At 39.2% G+C, this 20,742-nt stretch overlaps 3 protein-coding genes across 3 annotated transcripts; all 3 read right to left on the bottom strand.

Moving 5' to 3' along the window:
• Positions 1–911: 911 nt before the first annotated feature.
• LOC140942764 (uncharacterized) lies at positions 912–3,787 on the bottom strand. The gene is made up of 2 exons (XM_073391753.1): positions 2,999–3,787; positions 912–1,753 (listed from the first exon to the last, which is right to left on the bottom strand). The coding sequence occupies exons 1-2, from the start codon at positions 3,711–3,713 to the stop codon at positions 981–983; spliced, it is 1,488 nt and encodes a 495-aa protein (XP_073247854.1). The 5' UTR covers positions 3,714–3,787; the 3' UTR covers positions 912–980.
• Positions 3,788–9,901: 6,114 nt separating this feature from the next.
• LOC140942765 (uncharacterized) lies at positions 9,902–19,721 on the bottom strand. The gene is made up of 3 exons (XM_073391754.1): positions 19,385–19,721; positions 12,919–12,946; positions 9,902–12,339 (listed from the first exon to the last, which is right to left on the bottom strand). Exons 1-3 carry the CDS (start codon positions 19,490–19,492, stop codon positions 11,330–11,332), a joined length of 1,146 nt encoding a protein of 381 aa, XP_073247855.1. The 5' UTR covers positions 19,493–19,721; the 3' UTR covers positions 9,902–11,329.
• Positions 12,997–17,437, bottom strand: LOC140942763 (uncharacterized). The gene has a single exon (XM_073391751.1). It carries the CDS (start codon positions 17,384–17,386, stop codon positions 13,403–13,405), a length of 3,984 nt encoding a protein of 1,327 aa, XP_073247852.1. The 5' UTR covers positions 17,387–17,437; the 3' UTR covers positions 12,997–13,402.
• Positions 19,722–20,742: the final 1,021 nt, after the last annotated feature.

The raw sequence follows: 20,742 nt of genomic DNA, 5'->3' as shown, positions 1-20,742 counted from the left end.
GCCTCAAATGTAACACCGAGCAACTTGAGCTTGGTTTTACGCTCCACAATAGCAAGAGGAGCTGGTGGAACTTTCAGGCTACTACTTTTTAGTAACATTTCCCATGTTTTATTCAAATTGAGTGTCATTTGATTCTTTTCAGCCCACTCCATTATTGAATTGACTTCAGACTCGGCTATGTTGCTATCCGCCTTCAGCGCGAACAGGGATGCTGACTAGTTACCAGCTGGCATTTTATTAGCCTGAGAAGTGGATAATTTGAGGAGCGGATCCATTAGGTACTCCTGACACGCTCTGAAGTTGACTCGGCTGAGCGGCAGGTGACCCTCTTTCCTGTGACAATTTTTCCCCATTTAAACGGGGCTGAGACAGCTTGTTCAAACCGTCAGTCGATGCGATATTAACAGCTTATCTTAATTCGGTATGACGAAGGGACAATGGAAATAAGTGCCATCTAGACTAGTTATCTATAACCCTTTGCCTCAAACCGCATTATCATGGCAGGATTTTATTTAGGGTCATGTAGTAGCTGCCCGAAAGAGAAGTCACCAGTGGTGCGTAACCCTGACCCGAAACAATACTGAAACAATTGAAAGAATGACATGTCATTGTTTTATGTAACCAATAAGTAGAGACCTTACGAGCAGCTCTTACACAAGTGTTTTTTTATCCTTCTTCACTATTATCCTAGGAAGGACAGGGTTTAATAAACTGGTTAATCCTGATATTGAACCACTCCTATACGTGCTCTGGTTGGTTGGTGTTATATAACGGCCTGGCAGTGGCGGATCCAGGGGAGGACCCCCTTAGTCTTTGATCAAATTTTTTTGAGACCACCCCCCTCCCCCCTTATCTCAGGGTCTGGATGAACCCCCCCCCCCCCCCCGTCCTCATCTAAAGGTCTGGATTCGCCACTGGGTGGGTCACAGTAGCAATCGAACTACTGACTGAAGTAAGTCGATTCTCAGGTATCCATACGACTAACAGTTACATCCCGATTTTGGCTGCTCGCCATCAGTGAGATGAATCCGAGACTGCTGTAGAGATATAGTTTTCTCTAGGATATGTATATCACTTTCGTCTAACGAATCTAAAATCTTTCTGGCTAAACGCTCGAACATTTCATCCACATTATCTAAGGTCTTGGCGCTAACTTCAAGATGCTCCATTTTGTAAAACGTTGCGTAATTTTGAGCGCTTTCAAAATTGACCTGTCTTGGCAAGTCAGCCTTGTTTCCTATTAGCATGACCTTGACGTCTTCACCACAAGACGTTGCAATGAAATCCAGGTATTTCGGAAGCGCAGCGAAACTCCGCTGCTCGGAGATGTCATACACAAGGAAAGCCCCGTGGGAACCCCTGAACAGTGCAGGTGCTATGCTATCAAATCTCTCTTGCCCTGCTGGATCAACAATTCTGAGAATGACAAGTTGATTTCCAATCTCCAAAGGGACCGACTGATGATCGACACCAATTGTAGGTCTAACAAGCTCAAAAGGGAAGTCTGAGTCCACGTACCGTTTTATCAAGAGGGATTTACCAACTCCAGAGCTCCCTAGGACTGCTATTTTCAACTCAATTCTTCTCTGGCTTCCGTCATTTCTTTGCAGACCCTTTATCACTTGAATAATAGTAGGCCTTCTTTTGGGGTCGTTTTCAAGACATTGTAGGACCATATCTCTGAGGGGGTGAAGAGTGCCCATCTCTCCAAGCTCCTTCCGTCTACGACTATGCTCTGGAACTAAGTGTCCATCTGCAAGAAAGAAAGTCAAGTCTTCTTTATAAGGTAGCTCTTGGTATCAGGTAAGTTGGTAAAATGCAACAGACAAGGGAGCCTTTCACAATCTGTGCTCTCTGTACCCTCTTGGCACCTTCCCTTTGTCTCTAAATGCCTTTTAGTCAGGCACCTAAATGCACTGTATGATAACAGAAAATGAACACCCCATGGAGAATTATTATTGGAATTTCTTGGACGGATGAGGAGGTCATAAAAGACCAAAATTGTAAACGAAGGTTTGAACCGTAATTGGACTTCCAAAGGGATGGGGTGAGTTAAAACTACCCTTCTTGTTGCTTCTCATAAAATAATATCTCACTTTTCAAAGTAGACAAATTTGTTCCTCCAGGAAATGAGAAAAAAGAAATAATGTACAGGATATGACTCAAGTAAGAAGAACTCAATTGGACATCAAGGGGAGCAAAGTCACTTTCCACCAAAGCTTGATCGAGAATAATCATGTCTTGTGGAGAAAAATAGACCCTGTTCCAGAGTCAATACCTAGTGGGGGAGGTACTTTACGAATTTTTGGGTGGCGATGAGCCTCTGGGACCCTGGAACTCTTAGGCTACACCAGAGCTCGTTCAAGTGAATTTTGCTACCCTATACTAGACTAAAATCCTAAAATCGCCCCCCCCCCCCACCCCTATCCCAGAGTAGCTGTTTTCCAGAAACTACTGAGGTCACAAACACAGACCAGCCAAAACAAATCCGATTTGATTTTTTCATATAATTTTTGAGTGGCAATTCACGGAACGGTTTCCCTAGTCTAAACTAAAATCTTCAACCAGGAAACTGATCGTTATTATTGATCAGTTTCCTGGAAAATGATACCCTGTTCCAGACCCAAACTCTCTGATTTATATATCCTATCCCAGAGTAAACTGCTTGAAAACCATACCCTTCACAGCGGCACATACCTATATAGCCCATACATGGTAGTGCTCCCCCCTCCCACCCCCGGGAATCAATATCCTCCTCTCCAAAAGTAAAAAGGTGATTTGTATTCTCTCAGGCACAAAGCATACCCTGTTGAGTGGCACGTATCGAGGTCTTCTTCACTTCTCCCTGACCTTTATTGAAAAACACAGTTAAAGTGATTCCGACTAGACTCTCAGCATATGAGTCATATGCACAGAGACGTACCTTTTGTAACCCGGTGAAAACGTTTCCCTCCCTTCTGAATCCCATTATAGTCTTCACCCGTGACATGGCTCTTACCTCTGTCGTATGGAATCAGCAATGGCCTTGGAGACGGTACGTGGCCGACCGTCACCTCAAGTAGGACAACACCAAATGAGAAGATGTCCATTTTCGCTCCGTAATCAACCAAACGACAATTTGAGTGATAACTACTGCTGGGAAAAGTTTCCGGTGCCATGTATGTTGTACCGCCAGGGACGGGGGTAGCGGCAGCACAGCGCCCGGCTCCTAACCCAGGAAATTCTTTGGCTTGACCAAGGTCCGCAATCTTGGCTCTCAGTTTTGAGTCCAGTAAAATGTTATGCGATTTTATGTCACGGTGAACGATCGGATCCTCCCGAACATGCAAAAATTTCAAGCCTTCACCGACATCCAGCATGATTTTAATGGTTTCATCGAGCGAAACTTTGGGAGTCGTTTTGGAGTCATTGTAGTACGTAAAGAGATCGCAAAACAGAAGCTCTGTAATGAGAACTGGCAAGTTACCTTGCGGGAAAATCGCGTCGAGCAGTTTCACGATGTTTGGGTGGTCCAATTCTCTCAGAAATGTGCATTCTCTTTTGAACTGCTCCAACGCTTTTGGATGGCCCCAAGCAACTTCCTCTTTCAATCGTTTCACCGCTACAAGATTCCCATTCCACTTTGCTTTGTAAACTTCACCAAAACTTCCCTCACCGAGCTTTTCCTTAATCTCAAGTCCTTCGACTCCCTCGATTTTTATCGCATTCCCCATGATAAAGAGTATAATAAGACTGACAAACGATCGCTAATTCAGGGAAGTTTTCGCATGGTCGATTGTATATTGAATACTCAAAGTTCAATTCTTAGAATCACATGTGTGACTGTTAGACACACACCACTGCTTGCGTTACGTGTCACTGCTCCCACTTAGACCACTTACTCCAGAAGTTTTGGAACCAAATTATGATCTTAATTTTTTGTTGCCTCCTTCCCCTCTCCCCCTCCCCCATATACTGCGCTACTATGTGCAAGCAATGTGCAAATATGGCTGATTCACCTATACTATATGCAAAAAAGGACTTTTCAAGACAAGAGGTAAGATTGGGTTAATTGCAACCTCGTCCCGAGGGCGCACAGTAGGGTGGGGCGGCACAGTAATTCCACAGTCACGATGAATTTCTGAAGTACCACTCGATAACAGCTTGTCTGGCAACTCTGAAGCATTTGACATATTTTGTACGTGACAACGTAGAGCCGGTATGCCCTTTCATAAACTTGTAGTATTTGAATAATGCGCAATCAAATGGATCTTAAACTTTTGAATCGCACACGCGCGAAATATTGACATAGTTCGCGATGTTAGTATTTTCCATTGTTACTCCCTTCGACTTCTGTCAGCGCAAATATAAATAAGCTTCTCAGGAATATTTAGGCTGTACACGTGACCAGCCGGTGCCAGGGCCTTTTCCCGCCCCACCCATTTTTTAAGGGAAAAGCCCTGGGGACGAAGTTCGGGTGGTAATTGTTGAGAATTCTCACAAGGGTGGCAGTTGCATGGGTTTTCATTATTTTTACTGCATGCAGTAAAAATCTAATAAAGAGACTTTTACAATACTTTAATACTTTGTTGTTGTTTTACCCTCTTAGCTGGGAGTGGGAAGGGGAACCTCAAAAAAACTCATACAGGGTGGTTCCAGAGGTGCAATCCTCCTTAGGTAACACCATTCTCTCGTGGAAAGATTTTTGACAGAAAACTGGGAATTCCTATTCATTTGCTTTCCATCAAAAAGTGGTACACCGTTTACGTCGTAATGCATGAAAATTTTTTCGGTTTGTTAATTTATTTTGGCTTTTATAGTACACTACTTAATTAACCTGTTCGAGACTGAATTTCCTATACTCACATCATGGCCCGCCGGAGTGCACGCGCCGAAATTTAGAAAAACGAAACATATGACAGCTAACGGTAATCGCCGAATTTTCACAAATTAAGCGACACTGGGTTCATTGCACCCTTTCTAATTACTAAATGAAGTTAATGAACGATATTGTGTGAGAACATCAAAACTATAGAATGCGTTTATAATTGTTTTGACTTTTGCAGTACCAGGCCCAGTTGTTCGAACCGATTAGCGCTTAACCCAGGGTTGAATCATTTAACCCGCGTTTCTTTATGTTTTGTTCAAAAGCACTTTCTCCGGATAATTTTCTCTGTTAGAGCATCCAATCATCAACATGTTGACAAAAAGAATTAAGCTTAATTTACTTTTTAAGCTTTCACTCTGAATTCAAATTTCGCACTATAAACCCTGGGTTATCTTAACCCAGCTTGGAAAGACCCGGCCCACGTACACTAGCATATTCGAGACATTCATACTCAAATCCCTTTACGCAGTCCCCACAATGATCTGAACGCCTGGAACAGGCTAAGACCCCATTTATATGGAGAAAAGTTGTCCCGGGAACAAAGAGTGTCACCCTCTCTGCCGAGTCAACATTAGCGAGCGTTCCTGAGAACAACTGACCAGCCTTGGCTCGGTCCCTGAAAGGCCGATTAGCGCTAATCCAGGATTCAAATTTTGTTCCTCGTTTTGTATTTACCCAGTTCCTATGCATTGCTTGGAGTAACATTTACATGTTATCATTGCAATAGAGTGGTTTTTGTTTGAGTGTCGTAAAACCAAAACCAAAGTAATTACTCTGGCCAATCACATAGGACACAGACAATACATTGAACCAATCAAAACTCGAAGTAATTACATGCGGCTGACGCAAAGCGCGGGAAAATGCATGTGAGCGCGTCACAATTGGCTTTGGTTTTACTTCTGATTGGATGAAAAGGTGGCGCGAATCTTTTAAGCCAATCGCATCGTGTAGAAAGTGCAAAACCAATTACTTTTCGACACTCAAATGAAAACCGCTCTATCTCAGAGTAAAGGCTCAACTGAGAGTAATACGCTTACTTAGACAAGAAAACCTTGTTTAAAATTTGGTTTAATGGGTTAAAAGTAACCATCTTTCGAAGAACGGGCCCACCCTTTACCTCTGCCCGAGCCAAGAGTACAAGCGCAAGCTCTGATTGCCTAGCATTGACAAAATTGACCTGGCTGGGCTGGCTTAAGGGTTTACATTGAGAAAAGCTGGTCCAGCTCGGAGAGTGATCCTGTTTCTGCCCTACAACTAAAAAGGGGTGACCTGGCTGGGCGGATCACCCTCACCTAGCGGAGCTAATTGTGTTTGTAAACGGTTCGCCAAGTTTTGTAAGGATTTGTAGGGAAAGGTGGCTCGCCCAGCGAAACTCGGGTAGTGACCCTTTCACGCTTCTGGGAAAACTGCCCACCTACCCCTCCCCAAGCCAATATTTACACTTGCTTCTCGCTTAAAGCAAAATGGTGGCTTAGGGGAGGGGTAGGTGGGCAGTTTCCCAGAGACGTACAATGAACCGCGCCGACCCTTCTACCCAGGACAAGTTTTTTTCTATACAAAGCGGAACCTAGCCCCCTCCCCACAGAACAAGAAATGGGAGAGGGAAATTTTTTAAGGGGAGGGGAGGGGGCGTCTGTACACAGAAAAAGCGCAATCCCGATCATACACCCTATTAATCGGTCAACATTCTGTGTCCTGGCAAAAGTTGTGTTAAATTGTATGAAGCTGACAGAATCGTGATCAACGTTACTCGCTTCAACGCAGTTCCCCGTGTAACGATGGAGTGTCTAGCGACCCAAGCAGCCGTTCCGTGCACTGCACGTTGTTTGTAATTTGTGTGTGAGAAACCACTCCTCCTTACAAATAACTATAAATTGCTTACTCACCCTACTTCAGCTACAATCCTAGTAATCCTTAGTTTTCATAACTTTCATCAGAAAGTACTATTTACGGCCTCTTAAGAAATTTCTTCGCCACAAATGATTTGTTCGAAGTCTTTTGAAAGAGCGGCATTAATTATAGAGTTCACTAAGAGGAATAATCTCTCCTCAATATAGGAATTGTACAAAAGTAAGTCATCGTGTATATTATGAACTGCCTTTCTCGTAATTTATTGCACTATCACTAGTAATATCGAGTTGTATATCAGTCTTTCCATGAGCAAAATAAAATTGACTTTGTAAGATTAATTAGGAAAGATTTATCTTCCTATGGTTGCACAATTAACTGTCAAATTACGACAGAGGGTTATTAACGTACACTTAACTACAGTTATATAATTTATTCAAACCGGGCTAAAACTGATTTAAGTTCATTGTCTTCTTTTAAATCCGCCATTTTCATTGTTTGTCTTTTCCCAGTGCGACTTTTACTTTCCAGCACAGCGGTTTTGTAGCACGTGGATGGCTAGCAGCAAAGAGCCTATTGTTTTAAGTTATTAATGAGACGATCATTTATCTATTCTAGCGCGTCCGTGTATCAGTTGAGCTCGTGTATGTACTTCATAGTGCTTTACTGCAACTGGCTGCGAAAGGTTGCGCCTTTTCAAGGTAGGAGTTCGCCAAGTTTTTTCCAGGGTATTTTTTCTCTATTGTTACCGGGTTATCTTGGTGGTTTTGTAAAGGGATGTAAATTTTGACCTGCGGGACATCTTTTTGTATCTTTTTGCTGCTACTTAATTTGTTCTGCAAATCGAATGAAACATTGAAAGACAGTTGTCCTTTATCCTTAACTATGATATATGGAACTAAGACGAATATACAACGTCTAAGAAACAGTACCAACCTCACCCGTCGCACCCGTACCACCCATCCCAACACGACAACCGGCACGACTGTAGACGTTGGGAAATCCAAGTTAGGGCTTAAGTGAGCTCACCGAGACGTAATGACGTTGGTGTCGAATCAATTTAAATGATTTTGTCGGGCGTCGTTTTCCCCTGTGTTTGTCGTAGTAGCTAGACCATTAACTGAAGTAAAATGAAATCTTTGAGTTTATTTCATAAAATTTGAGAGCTCAGAACATGTCAGAACTACGATGAACATTAGATTTTTTTCTTTACAACTTAACTTTTTACGACATAGAGCAAGTTGGAAACTTACTATATAAAACACAAGGAAGCTGCTTTAAATTTGTAAATCTGTACATTGGAACGGAAAAAGAGTGTACAGGAGTCCTTCACTTTATACGCAATGATTGACGCTGTAACAGGCAGAAGGATTTAAGTGACGCATATGTTAAGATCGTTAAACATAGGGCGCAACTTTTCGATGCAAAGATACCTTAAACGAATCTCCTTAAAACAGTTACAAAGATCTCTTTTTCCAGAATTTTAGGTTTAGCAAACCTACAACACACCTATGCATGCCGCTTTGGTATAAAACTAACTAGTCTTTTTCTTTGCGTGCACTCCGAGGTGACCAGTTTATTTCATGCCGGGTTCGTTTATTTTGTGGTTTTCAATCCCTTTGTTAATGAACATAAAAAAGATCTATTGGGAAACGAGCTAGCAGCTTACCAGAAAATGAGGTTTCTGCCCTCTGGAAAATGGATACTTTATTATGCAAACTTTTCTGTTGTCTAGCAGCAAGAAATTGTTATGTATAATAAATAAACTTGAACTTGAACTTGAGAACAAAACACTTGTAATATCTGGCTTTTTAAGCCGTTTGCATTGTCTCAAATGCATGAGAGGCATTTGGAAACTACCTTTTTTGTTAGAAATTTTACGAGGCAAATTTGCTCCCCCTCCCTCTCCTATTTTGGAAAATAATAAAAGTAACCTACAGTCAAAACCGCTTTAGGGACACCCGCTTAATACGGAATACGGACACCTCATTATTACCAACAGTTTGCTTTATCCCTGGGGAAAGAACACCCTTACTTTTTTCTCTCTAAATTCAACCCCCTTAATACGGACTCCCGTTAATACGGACACTTTCTATGGCCTCCTCATTGTCCATATTAAAGAGGTTTGACTGTACTTGTCTTTCAACGAGTTTTGTTTTTGTACGCTGAAATTCGTGTCAAGATTAAATATATTAACGCTAGGAAAAGAGGTCTGCTGCAGGCAGTTTCTTGTGATGACGAACAGATAATTTACTATGTATATGCCCATGGGACTGATGTGCAAATAGTAAGCGTACGTCCTACAAGAGTTATAACTGTACACGTGTCTGGACCGAGTAAGAAATATCTCTGTCAGCTCTGTAAATAACTTGTTAAGAACTTGAACTGCTCTGTACAGTGCACGCTCTTGTTTTTAATTTGTGCGTGAGAAAAACACACCTCCTTCCAAATAATTATTACTTAATCACCCCTACTTAATCCTTAATTTTACTTTCATCCGAGAAGGTACTATTTACGACTACTTAAGAAATTATCTTCCCGACAAAGCAGTGATTTAAACATGATTTAAAGTCTTTTGAAAGAGCGGCATTGGGAGTTCAGTATTGACTTGAGGAAGAATCTCCTCCTCAATATAGGAATTGTACAAAAGTAAGTCATCGTGTATATTATGAAATACCTTTCATGTAATTTATAGCGCTATATTAAAATATCGAGTTTGTGTATAACCAGGATGGGCTCCTGATATAACATAGTCAGTCTTTCCATGAGCAGAATAAAAATGACCTTGTAAGATTAATTAGAAAAGATTCACCCTCCGATGGTTGCACAATGAACAGTGTCATATTACGACGGAGGGTATTAACGTACACCCAATTACTGTACAGTAATTTTTTCAAACCGGGCTAAAACTGATTTAGGTTCATTGTCTTCCTTTAAATCGGCCTTTCTCGGAGAACAGGCCATTTTCATTGTTCGTCTTGTCCCAGGGAAACTTTTGCTCTCCAGCACAGCGGTTTTGTAGCACGTGAATGGCTAACTGCAAAGGGCCTATTGTTTTAAGTTATTGAGTAATACTAGTAGTAATCAAAGATTAATAAGTGCGTTCGAAGTTCAATGAATTTAGCTAAAATCATACAAAAACAGAGGAGGAAATTAGTCGAGAGATTAAATGAGAAAGACGAAGTATTTAAAGAGCAACATGAACAATAGCAACTTTAATAGTGAAACCCAAATATGTAACCAAAGATGTTTATCTACTTAGTTACAATGTAGTTTAGATACTGATTGTGGGAGACTAACTTTTGTAACAGTAACATGAATGATAGTAACTTGAATAGTTACAAGGGATTGGTTAGTTGCAAGGGAAAATGTAACAAAACATGTTAGTCTACTCAGTATCTTGAAAAACTGAAAATGATAGAGTAGATTTTATAACAACAACATGAGGCTATGATGAAGTTCAAAATGCTATGAAAATTAGATTTTTCCATGTCTAAACGTTTCGCGTCTGTGTGTCATAGCATTGTTTAACAATTTTTCTTAACTTAACAGTAACCTGGATGGGTTGTTCAAAGCGCGATTACTAACTCGATTAGTCACAAGGTAAAATGCAATAATTAAAACATGTCAATCTACTCATTTACAATGTAGTTCAGATACTAAATGAGTGAGACTAATTTTTGTAACGGTAACATGAATAATAGTAAATTGAATAGTTTCAAGAAAGTTATGAAGTTGGTAATGCTATGAAACTTTTTGCAACGTTTAAAAGTTCTGGTGTTTGCATGTCATACCATAGTTTAACAAAAAAATTTTAATAGTAACATGAATAGTAACTTGAATAGTTGCATGGGATTGGTTAGTTGCAAGAGAAAATGTAAAAAAACATGTCAATCTACTCAGTATCTTGAAAAACTGAAAGAGATAGACTAAATTTTATAACAAGAACTGGAACATGAAGCTGTGATGAAGTTCAAAATGCTATGAAACTTAGATTTTTTTCCACGTCTAAATATTTCGTGTTTGTGTGTCATAGCATTGTTTAACTATTTTTCTTATCTTAACAGTAACCAGGGCCGGGTTGTTCAAAGCGCGATTAAGCAAACCCAGGGTTAGCGTCAATTTTTATTCCAGTTAAATTAATAACCAAAAGAGATTTTCTTAAGGATTCTTGCTCTTTAGTTTTATTTTTCGATTTGACTTCATGTGCAGCTTATAATTAGCTTTTGAAATCTTTTTAAACAAAAGAGATTAAATCTTTGATTAAGCTTTAATCGTGGGTTAGCAGTAATCGTCTTTTGAACAACTGGGCCCTGGATGATACTAACTCGATTAGTCACAAGGTAAAATGCAATAATTAAAACATGAGAATCTACTCATTTACAATGTAGTTTAGATACTAAATGAGCGAGACTAATTTTTCTAACAGTAACATGAATAATAGTAAATGGAATAGTTTCAAGAAAGTTTAATATGAAATTCAAAAATTAAGTGCTATAAAAGTTTTTGCGATATCTAAAAGTTTTAGTGTTTGTATCTCATAGCATGAATTATTAGTAACTTAAATAGTTACTAGAGATTGGTTTGTTACAAAGGAAAATGCAACAAAACATGTTAAATGGCAATTTTTTCAATGTCCACAAGTTTTCGCGTTTGCGTGTCAAAGCATACTTTAACTGTGTCTAGGTTTAAGACAGCCTCTGTGATTTCCTCCTCTGTTGTTTCATTTGCAATTAAGTGACAAATTGAAAACAACTTTGGCACTGCTTCTTGATAAACCTGTAGCTGAAGCTTCTGCAGTGGTTGTTTGGAGTTTTGGATATGGATCTTGAGTGTCCACCTTACACTGCAGCTGGTTGCCTTTTGTGTTACTTTGCAGTTATCGCAGACTGCAATTTTTCCCTTGATTGTAACTTTTTTTGAACATGAACAACAACAGTTGTATTTGGTGACGCTGCTTATTCCTAGTATTTCTCCAATGGTTTCTGTTGTTGTTGAGATGTCACTGACTTCAGGTAATGTTTGTTTGAAGGGTTCAGCGTCCTTGATGGTGTATAAATTATCTTGTTTTGGTGTGTTCAAGTATCTTTGATTCTGAGATACTTTCATTCTCAAGTTGTTGAAGAAATAGGTGGACTGTGGTGTGACGCTGTCAACATGCTCACCCCAGAAAATAACTTTTATGTAACCAGATGGATCAACTATATAGCCTTCCTGTTTTTTGACAGGAGAATCTTGGATGACTATAGTTTTGGTCGCACTTAGATGTGATATCTTTCCTTTTATTGACACTAGCTGTTGTGGTGCTACTTTTGACAAGGATGCAATTGATGTGACATCATCTTGTGCTTTGTATGGAAAATCAGCTGTTGTTGAAGTGATGGTTGTGTTCCTGTTTATTACTACATCACTTCGTCCATACTTATTGCTGATGTTAAAATTTGAAATTTTAACCGGTGATCTTTGTGCGGCCATTGCATCAAGAGTTTCCTTCTTTTCAGTTGCAAAGCATACACTGCCAATGAGATCTTTCTCTGTCTGAAGGTGGCAGTTAAAGTAGCTTGTTGGTCCAGATTTTTTTACTGGTGAGACATTATGCACAAAGCAAGTTATGTCTTGTTTTTCTGTAGGAGGAGGTAAAAAGATATTTAGATTAATGTAATAAATTTGGCATGGATGGGATTACTGCATAAGGTAGCTTGTGTTATTTGAAAAAAACATATGTGTAAAAATTAGTCTCCTTGTTTCATGTACTGTAAATCCTCTATTAAGCCCACAGGGGGCTTATTGTTTTAAGGCGCATTGGGGGGGGGGGGGGGGCTAAATAGAAAGGAAGGGCTTAATAGAAGGGGAAGTGTTAAAATTTAGCAAAACAGGAGCAGTTCACCACTCATTAATTACTGTAATTAAGATTATTTTTAGTACAAATAACAGTGATATTTTGGCCAAAGTTCGCCACCAACATGCAAGAGGTGTGGGAAAAATAAATTGTATCATATAACTACATGAGAACATTAAAGGGTGACAAAAGTGATAGGAAACAGTGTACATCTAATACCTAGATGTTCAAAATAATATGTTTTATTAATGAGAGCATATAGAGCAGGTAAGGTTATAAAATGATTTTAAAACAAGAAGCATTAGTTTAATAGAAGAAAGGAATGTATAACCATAATATTTAAGTATGACCGGGAGATACATACCTGAAGCCATATTAGATCTCTGTCTTGTCTGTTGAAAAAAAAAAAAAATAAGGATGTATACAGATGTTTTAGGAGGGTGTTTAAAATACCTTTAAACCCTAGTTAATACAACACTCTGAAACATTACATGGAACTTTGCTTTAAATGTAGTTGGAAAGTGAACTATTTATAACCATAAAAAAAAAATCATTTATGTATGCATGTGTTGAAGGCCGTATAATCAATTTATTCTAATTAATCAATTTTGGGTGCTGTACTGTTGTGAGTGACTTTGTTCGCATCACTCAACTTGGGATCAATTTATATTTGCTAGATTATATAGCCTGCTTTCTTCTTCAAGTCTATATTTTAAATTAGTGGATTTCTTAAGACTCTTAAGTCTTTCAAAAGTCATTGGTTCAATAATACAAGATGAAAGTGTTTTCACTCTGCTTATAGCTACATATGAAATGCCTGCAGTAGTTTCAGTCTGACCAATGTCAATCTATGCTTTTGGCAGTGTTAACCCTTGGCTCTTGTGTATTGTGATTGCCCAAGCAAGTTTGAGAGGCAACTGTTGTCTCTCATGTAAACCATCTAGTGTCTGTGAGGTTATTGTTATTGGGCATATAGGCACACATCGTGGAATGCTATCACTGATAGATGGACCTCTATACTCATTAAATTTTACTATGACAGCGACAGGCAAGTCTGGTGGTTGCTGGTTGTTTGCATAAATGAAATCTTCAACCGTTCCAGTTGCACCGTTACAAAGTCCAACATCTATCCATAGGTTCATGGTAAGCATTACATGTGCACCTTTTGCAAGGAAAATGGTCGGTTGTAAACCTGACATGTCATCCGAACTTGCTTTCTTAGCTATATCACTAGAGTGACGTGCAGTGATGCAGGCTATTGGCTGATGAAGTTCTGATAACTGTTCAAAGTTATAATTAGCAACTTCTTCATTGCTGAAATAGAGCCTAGTGGCATCTTGAAACTCATTCACGTTCAATGCTATGGAAGGCTGTCTTGCCAAAAGAAGTTTCCAATCTTGCTCATTAGAATCTCCTGTGCGAAGGCGTATGAGTAAATCTCTAAACTGAGCTTGCTGTTGATTTAAGCCTTGAACCCTCTGGTTTACTGACAGTTTTACAACATTGCCAAACATGTGATAAGCTAAATAGCCTTGTTCACCTGTAGAACTGGAGGGTCTCGAATGATATAATGGCTTATCTGCCACTGGAGGCAATTGAGCTGGGTCACCAACTAATATCATGGATTTACCACCAAATACTTCGTCATTTTTGCCTGTTGCTTGTCGGCAGCGTCTATCAATCCAGCCAAACAATGTTTGTCCTAGCATAGAGTATTCATCAATTAGGATATAACTGATATCTTTCAGCTTGGTTTGTAATGTGACAAGCCCTTGTCCTGTTAATTCTTTGTTATGTCTTGGGCCAACAGGCAATTTTAATAGTGAATGGATTGTACATCCGTTTATGTTAAATGAAGCTTTGCCAGTTGTGGCAGTCACTGCACAAGAGTGTTGGAGCAGGTTTCGGATGGCATTAATGAGGTAACTTTTCCCTGTACCGGCAACTCCAAGTATAATAAGAAGCAATGGATCTTTAGGGCAGGCTTGTTCAGAATGTGCTTTCACCATATTGTAGGCATGTCTTTGCATGTCACTGAATGTATTAACATCAATATTTTGTTGTTGCAAACCAAAGGTAGAATCCAAAGTATCTTTCTTAGTTTTTATCCAGGATGGCATTTCCTGTATTAAGTGATTTGCATACTTAATCTTGTCATTTTGCCAGTCATAATCAGGCTGAGAGGTTTGTTGTGTTATATTATCTTGGTTAACAAAATACCCAGGTATGAGATCTGCTAAATCCATCCACTCTTCACGCTGTGGAAGCTCTTCTGAAGAGTGCTCTATATTTGGTTCCTCTTCTGTGTTATTCTGTACACTTTGTAGTTTTTCATACCAGTCAGGAACATGCTCTTCAGCATATGGTGTTTGTAGAAATTCCTTCCATTTTGTGATGTATATTTCATCAGTGCCTTCCTGACAATCCCAGGCATTGTCTTGTGTAGTATGCCAAGGTTTGTGCTTAAGTAACTGATATTTGCAATAAAGTCCAAAATTTGGACCTTTTGAATTGGAAGAAAATACTGGAAAAACTCTGGGAATCATGTTATGAGGCTGAACTGTTAGTTTGTTGTTGACAAGTTTGTATTTTGTTGCAAAATGAATGAAATTAAGAGCCATTATATCTGGGATGGTTTGAATATATTTTTCCCTTTTAGCGTAAGTATCAAGCAATGAGTCATTGGTTACAGTATCTCCATCATTTGTTATAGTTCTGATTCTACGTGAACCATTTAGACTAATAGGTACCACATTAAATGATGAGCTGACAAGTTTCAGTGACATGAGATGATGCATAGTCTCTTGTGCAGAGAAGTCACGTTGGCCAAGTGACTTCATTATCACTTTTTTTATCAATTTTGTAGGGTTGCTATTGTTGTTGCAATTACGGACAATAGAATTAAATGCAAGTTTCATTACAGGTGACTTTGGTTCACCTTTTGAAGCATATTTTGCAAGGTATTCAACACATGCATGATAATCAATGATCACTTGAATATCACAGTTTGCCCTCCAGCCTTGAAGCTGAAGTCGTTGGTGATTATTGAGTCTGCTATCATTCCTCTTTGTTATGATCTTTGCTTTGTATTGAGTGCTTCGATCTTTTGTATGAATGGGCTCAAACTCTAGTTTTGTATTAACACAAGGTTCAAATGGAAACTTAAATCTACATTTCAGTTCTGTTTCGTTTTGTTTCTTTCTAAGACAATAGTTTGTACTACAGCGAGTGTGCCTTTGTACAGTATTCAACAAATCAACATAATCTTGTTCAGAGTCTTGTAAACTTACAAGGTCCTTGTGACGCTTTTGACAAGGATGAATAGAGGGCTTCACCCATGTGCCATTATCTGGTGGATCTGGATTATATGTAGACAATAACCAATCTACATACTGACAAACTACCTGGGAAGCCTTTTTCCCATCCACTATCTGTTGATTGAGTTCTAGTATATTGACTTGCTCAGCTGTATTAGTGGACATTTCAGCCAAATAGCCTTTTAGAGCTGTTTCTGAGAGTTTACATAAACCTGGATCATTTTTCAGCTTTGCTACACCATGACAATGTATACTACCTCTAGCTTGATATTCAAATCTGTACCAGTGCCACTCAGCATCTAGTGAATTGTATAACCAGTATTTAATAAAACTTTCTAAACGCTGTGTAAAGAACCAGTCTGTAATATGAGGATTGTTAATCACATTCTGCCGTTTGTTGTCAGTTGAATTATTACTGACTGAGTTGCCAAAAATTGCATGAAGTTCAGGCCAATGCATATCAGCAGAGGAGAATGTGAAAAAGAATGTTGGAGCTCCAGCATGGGCTATTATTGCTTTTAAATCTTCTTTAGCTTTGTGCCAATAAGCATTAGAACCAGTAATGTTACTAAGATAGCGTGATATCTTAGATATAAACATACTTGTGTTATTGCTAGTTGCCATTTGCCGCAGCTCTTCAGCAGTCAAATGAGCTTCTCCTGGGTTTTGTTTTAGGAACATGCCTGTCTGTTGCAGAATACGTTTTCTTTGTATCATATTCAATGCCCAGTAACCAAATCTGGGGTGAGTAGCAAAGCGATATACCCATTTGTCATTCTTGTTTTCTCCAAACTTTAAAAGGTGCTTTACTCTTTCTCCGAGTGGTATATCTCGGCGTAATGATGGGTTAGTAGGATCACCCTTACCATCTGGAAATAATGTTGGGAAAGCCATTGTTGCTAAAAAGGGAGTTACATACTCGTTTAATGGTTCACTGCCAACTGTTGGCCAGGGCAAGTGATTAGAATCATTAGACAATTGTTGGCGCACAGCTTCTATTTCTTGCTGCTGACACTCTGGAATAGGCAGAAAACTACTCATTTCAGTACCCTCATTATAAACAATGTCATCTTCATTTTGAGGACCTAAGTCAGGTTCACATGTGGCATCCAAATCTATATTCTCTGTTTCAACCGAGAGAAGACCATGTGGAACACCATGTTCTGGTAAAGAATTTAAAGAATTTTGATTGATGGTTATGTCCTTGTAGTGTGAGTTATTATTAACAAGCCATTGTAGTGCATCAGCTACATTTTGCCTTCGCACTGTCACATCTTTAAAACTGTTCTCTTTACCTTTCATCTTAACAACAATAACAGATAGATCTTTTGGGTATCTAGGCAGAGAATGTGCTAGTTCAGCTATATCCTGAGGCAAATTGATACAGTGGCCTGAATAGCCCCTTTGTCCACCAGGTTTTATGTAAACTCGCATAACAGGAAGTGCACGTGCAATAAGCATTTCTTCTACTTGGGTTAACCCCTGCAGTTGTAAAGGTACTAATGATGGCACCATGTCATTTTCCTTAGAAAACTTTTTTGGTTGTTGTTTATCTCGTATGCACCTCTGACACTGGTAGCGATCAACCTTCCTTGGACTGGATTTCAATGGCCATGCTTCAAAACAGACAGTGCATTGGCAAACTGAATACTGATTGGACTTATGAAAATCGTTCATGTTATTTTGTGCATGTTTTTGTTCGTGAACTGGACCAGCAGAGCTCTCTTTTTGTCCTGCAGAAATTGTTTGAGACCTTTTATAACTGGCTCTCCTATTTGCAAGTCTCTCTTTTCGCTTTTCAACAGTTTCTTCAGACGTTCTTTTTCTATAAGAGTCTTTGTAACTTTTTAGTCTCTCTTTTTGCTTTTCAACAGTTTCTTCAGACACTCTTTTTCTATAAGTGTCTCTCTTATTTTTAAGTCTCTCTTTTCGCTTTTCAGCAGTTTCTTCAGACATTGTTTTTCTATAAGTGCCTCTCTTATCTTCAAGTCTGCTTGCCCTTTCATTAGCTGTTTCTGTATATTTGACTCTTTTCATGTAATTTCTGTGCTTAAGAAGTCTACCATGTCTGTTTTCATTGGTTTCTGATAATTTTCTCTTTATGCATGTGAGTTTGTTTTTATATCTACTGTTTTTGTCAGTCAATGTTGAAACATAATGCAACTCGTTAATATATCCAATAAATATTGTCTTTCGTCCATCCTGATCAGCAACAGGAGTTAAGATTGTACTTTCAGGTGAATTTATATTAGACTGTGTGATATGAATGACACAGTTGTATGCATTGGCCACAGCTTGCATTATGATGTTATCACACCATGTGCCTTGTTTTGACATTTGTTGAATATAGTTATTCCAGTGATCATTAGAAATGCTTTCAATATACAATTCTGGGTAACTCTGTAAATGGCCAATTCCAGCCATACGAATTTCAAGATGCAAGTCAGCAGTCCTATACAGTTGGTGCGAAACTGATTTAAAGAAACAATCTCCAAATCCACCTACATCATGTGGTATAAGTCCTATGAGACGAAGCCTTTCAGTTAAACAATCCCATGGTAAATCATGACTAACAGCATTCTCAGGAGACATACCTCCATTTAATTTTGAATTATCATTATGAGTTTGAGGAAAGCTTTTTCCACCAGAATTCATTAAATCTGCCACACGGATATGTGTTTGTCTACAGTTACATGTAGAATAGTTATCTGTTGTTGTAAATTTTCTTTTCTGTATGTTCATGTAAAAAACAAATTTACTATAATAATGATCATTGGTATACCAGAATTTCCAGGTGTTGTAATTTCTACATAAATTAGTGATAAAAGAACTGTCTGGAAGATGTTGTCTTACAAAAGACTTGATTCTATTCCTAGACTTCGTATTACTTAGTGCCTTTAGAATTATTTTAACAGGAACGCGAGATGGTTCCCTGTCCCTTTTCCTCTGACAATTCACTCTTTTCTTACGAACTTCAACATTTTCAGAAATAGTTACACTATGATTTTCAATTTTCTCAGAAGAATAACTTGTCAAAGCCTTATCATGATCTTGTGAACTACAATCACCACTTATCAGCCCGGTAACCATTTGACTTTTGTCACTTTTCATTTGGCGCAATGGCCATCGAGCAGAATGACTCGGTTTATTTGCTTTGTGACCACAACGGGTCATTTGGCGCAATGGCCACCGAGTACAATGACTCGGTTTGTTTGGTTTGTATTTGTGACCGCTATGGGTCAAAGCACAATGGCTTGGTAGATTTGCTTTGAGACAACTTTGTGTCAGAGTTATCGGTTGATTTGCTTTGTTGTTCGGCAAATTCGAGGACATCAATTCAAAGCAGGAGAGCAGCGAAGGTCTTCGGTTTGTTGTAGTTCGGACAACGCCGACATCGGGCTTTCTACATGCTCTTGGAGTACTAAAAAGTTTCCTGGTAAGGCTTTGACAAGTTGAAGCGATGAACTTTTTAAGAAACATCGCATGAAGTTTGAGAAAAATAAATGAACTTACCGAATAATCCAAAGATATCCACGGAGGCGACACGGACGCACGAGCAGCTTGCACTCGCACGAGGTATAGTTGCGTGCGCACTCGCACGAGGTATAGTTGCTTGCGCATAAAAATAGTTGTGTGCGCATGTCCACCAGGTGAGCCCGCAATTTCTTTGGCCGGCTATTGGGCTTAAAATTCGTGCGCGCGCTTAATAATTATTCAAAATGGCGCAGATTTTGAACATCGCCCGTCCAAGTAACCAAAAATCTCGAATCTTCACGCCTGGCATGCACAGGTATCCCATCGACCACAGGATCCCCAAAGATTACGAAGCGTTCTCCTAACGTCGAACGCAATAAGACGATCATTTATCTATTCTAGCGCGTCCGTGCATCAGTTGAGCTCGTGTATGTACTTCATAGTGCTTTACTGCAACTGGCTGCGAAGGTTGCGCCTTTTCAAGGTAGGAGTTCGCCAAATTTTTTTCAGGGTATTTTTCTCTGTTGTTACCGGGTTATCTTGGTGGTTTTGAATAAGGGTGTAAATTTTGACCCACGGGACATCTTTTTGTATGATTTTGCTGCTACTTAGTTTGTTCTGCAAATCGAATGAAACATTGAAAGACAGTTGTCCTCTATCCTTAATCATAAATCGAACTAGGACAAACATACAACGTCTAAGAAACAGTACCAGCCTCACCCGACCCACCCATCCCAATACGACAGCCGGCACGACAGTAGACGTTGGGAAGTCCAAGTTAGGGCCTAAGTGAGCTCAACGAGACGTAATGACGTTGGTGTCGAATCAATTTAAATGATTTTGTCCGGCGTCGTTTTTTCCTGGGTTTGTCGTAGTAGCTAGACCGTTAACTGAAATAAAATGAAATCTTTGGGTTTATTTCATAAAATTTGAGAGCTCAGAACATGTCAGAACTACGATGAACATAGGATTTTTTTTCTTTACAACTTATCTTTTCACAACATAGAGCAAGTTGGCAAGTTACTATACAAAACACAAGGAAACTGCTTTAAATTTGTATAAATGTTTAAATCTGTACATTGGAACGGAAAAAGGGTGTACACGAGTCCTTCACTTTATACGCACTGATTGGCGCTGTAACAGGCAGAAGGATTTAAAGTGATGCATACGTTAAGATCGTTAAACACAGCAGGGCGCAACTTTTCGATGCAAAGATACCTTAAACGTTCTCCTTAAAACATTTACAAAGATCCCTTTTTCCAGAATTATAGGTTTAGCAAACCTACAACACACCTATTTATGCCGCTTTGGTATAAAGCTAACTAGCTTATTTCTTTTCATGCACCACGAGGTGACCAGTTTATTTCGTGCCGGGTTCTTTATTCCTTGGTTTTTCA

This window comes from Porites lutea, chromosome 7 (assembly GCF_958299795.1).
Source record: "Porites lutea chromosome 7, jaPorLute2.1, whole genome shotgun sequence".
NCBI lineage: Eukaryota > Metazoa > Cnidaria > Anthozoa > Scleractinia > Poritidae > Porites > Porites lutea.
Note: the sequence above shows the minus strand (reverse complement) of the source record. Positions and strands in the feature narration are given on the sequence as shown.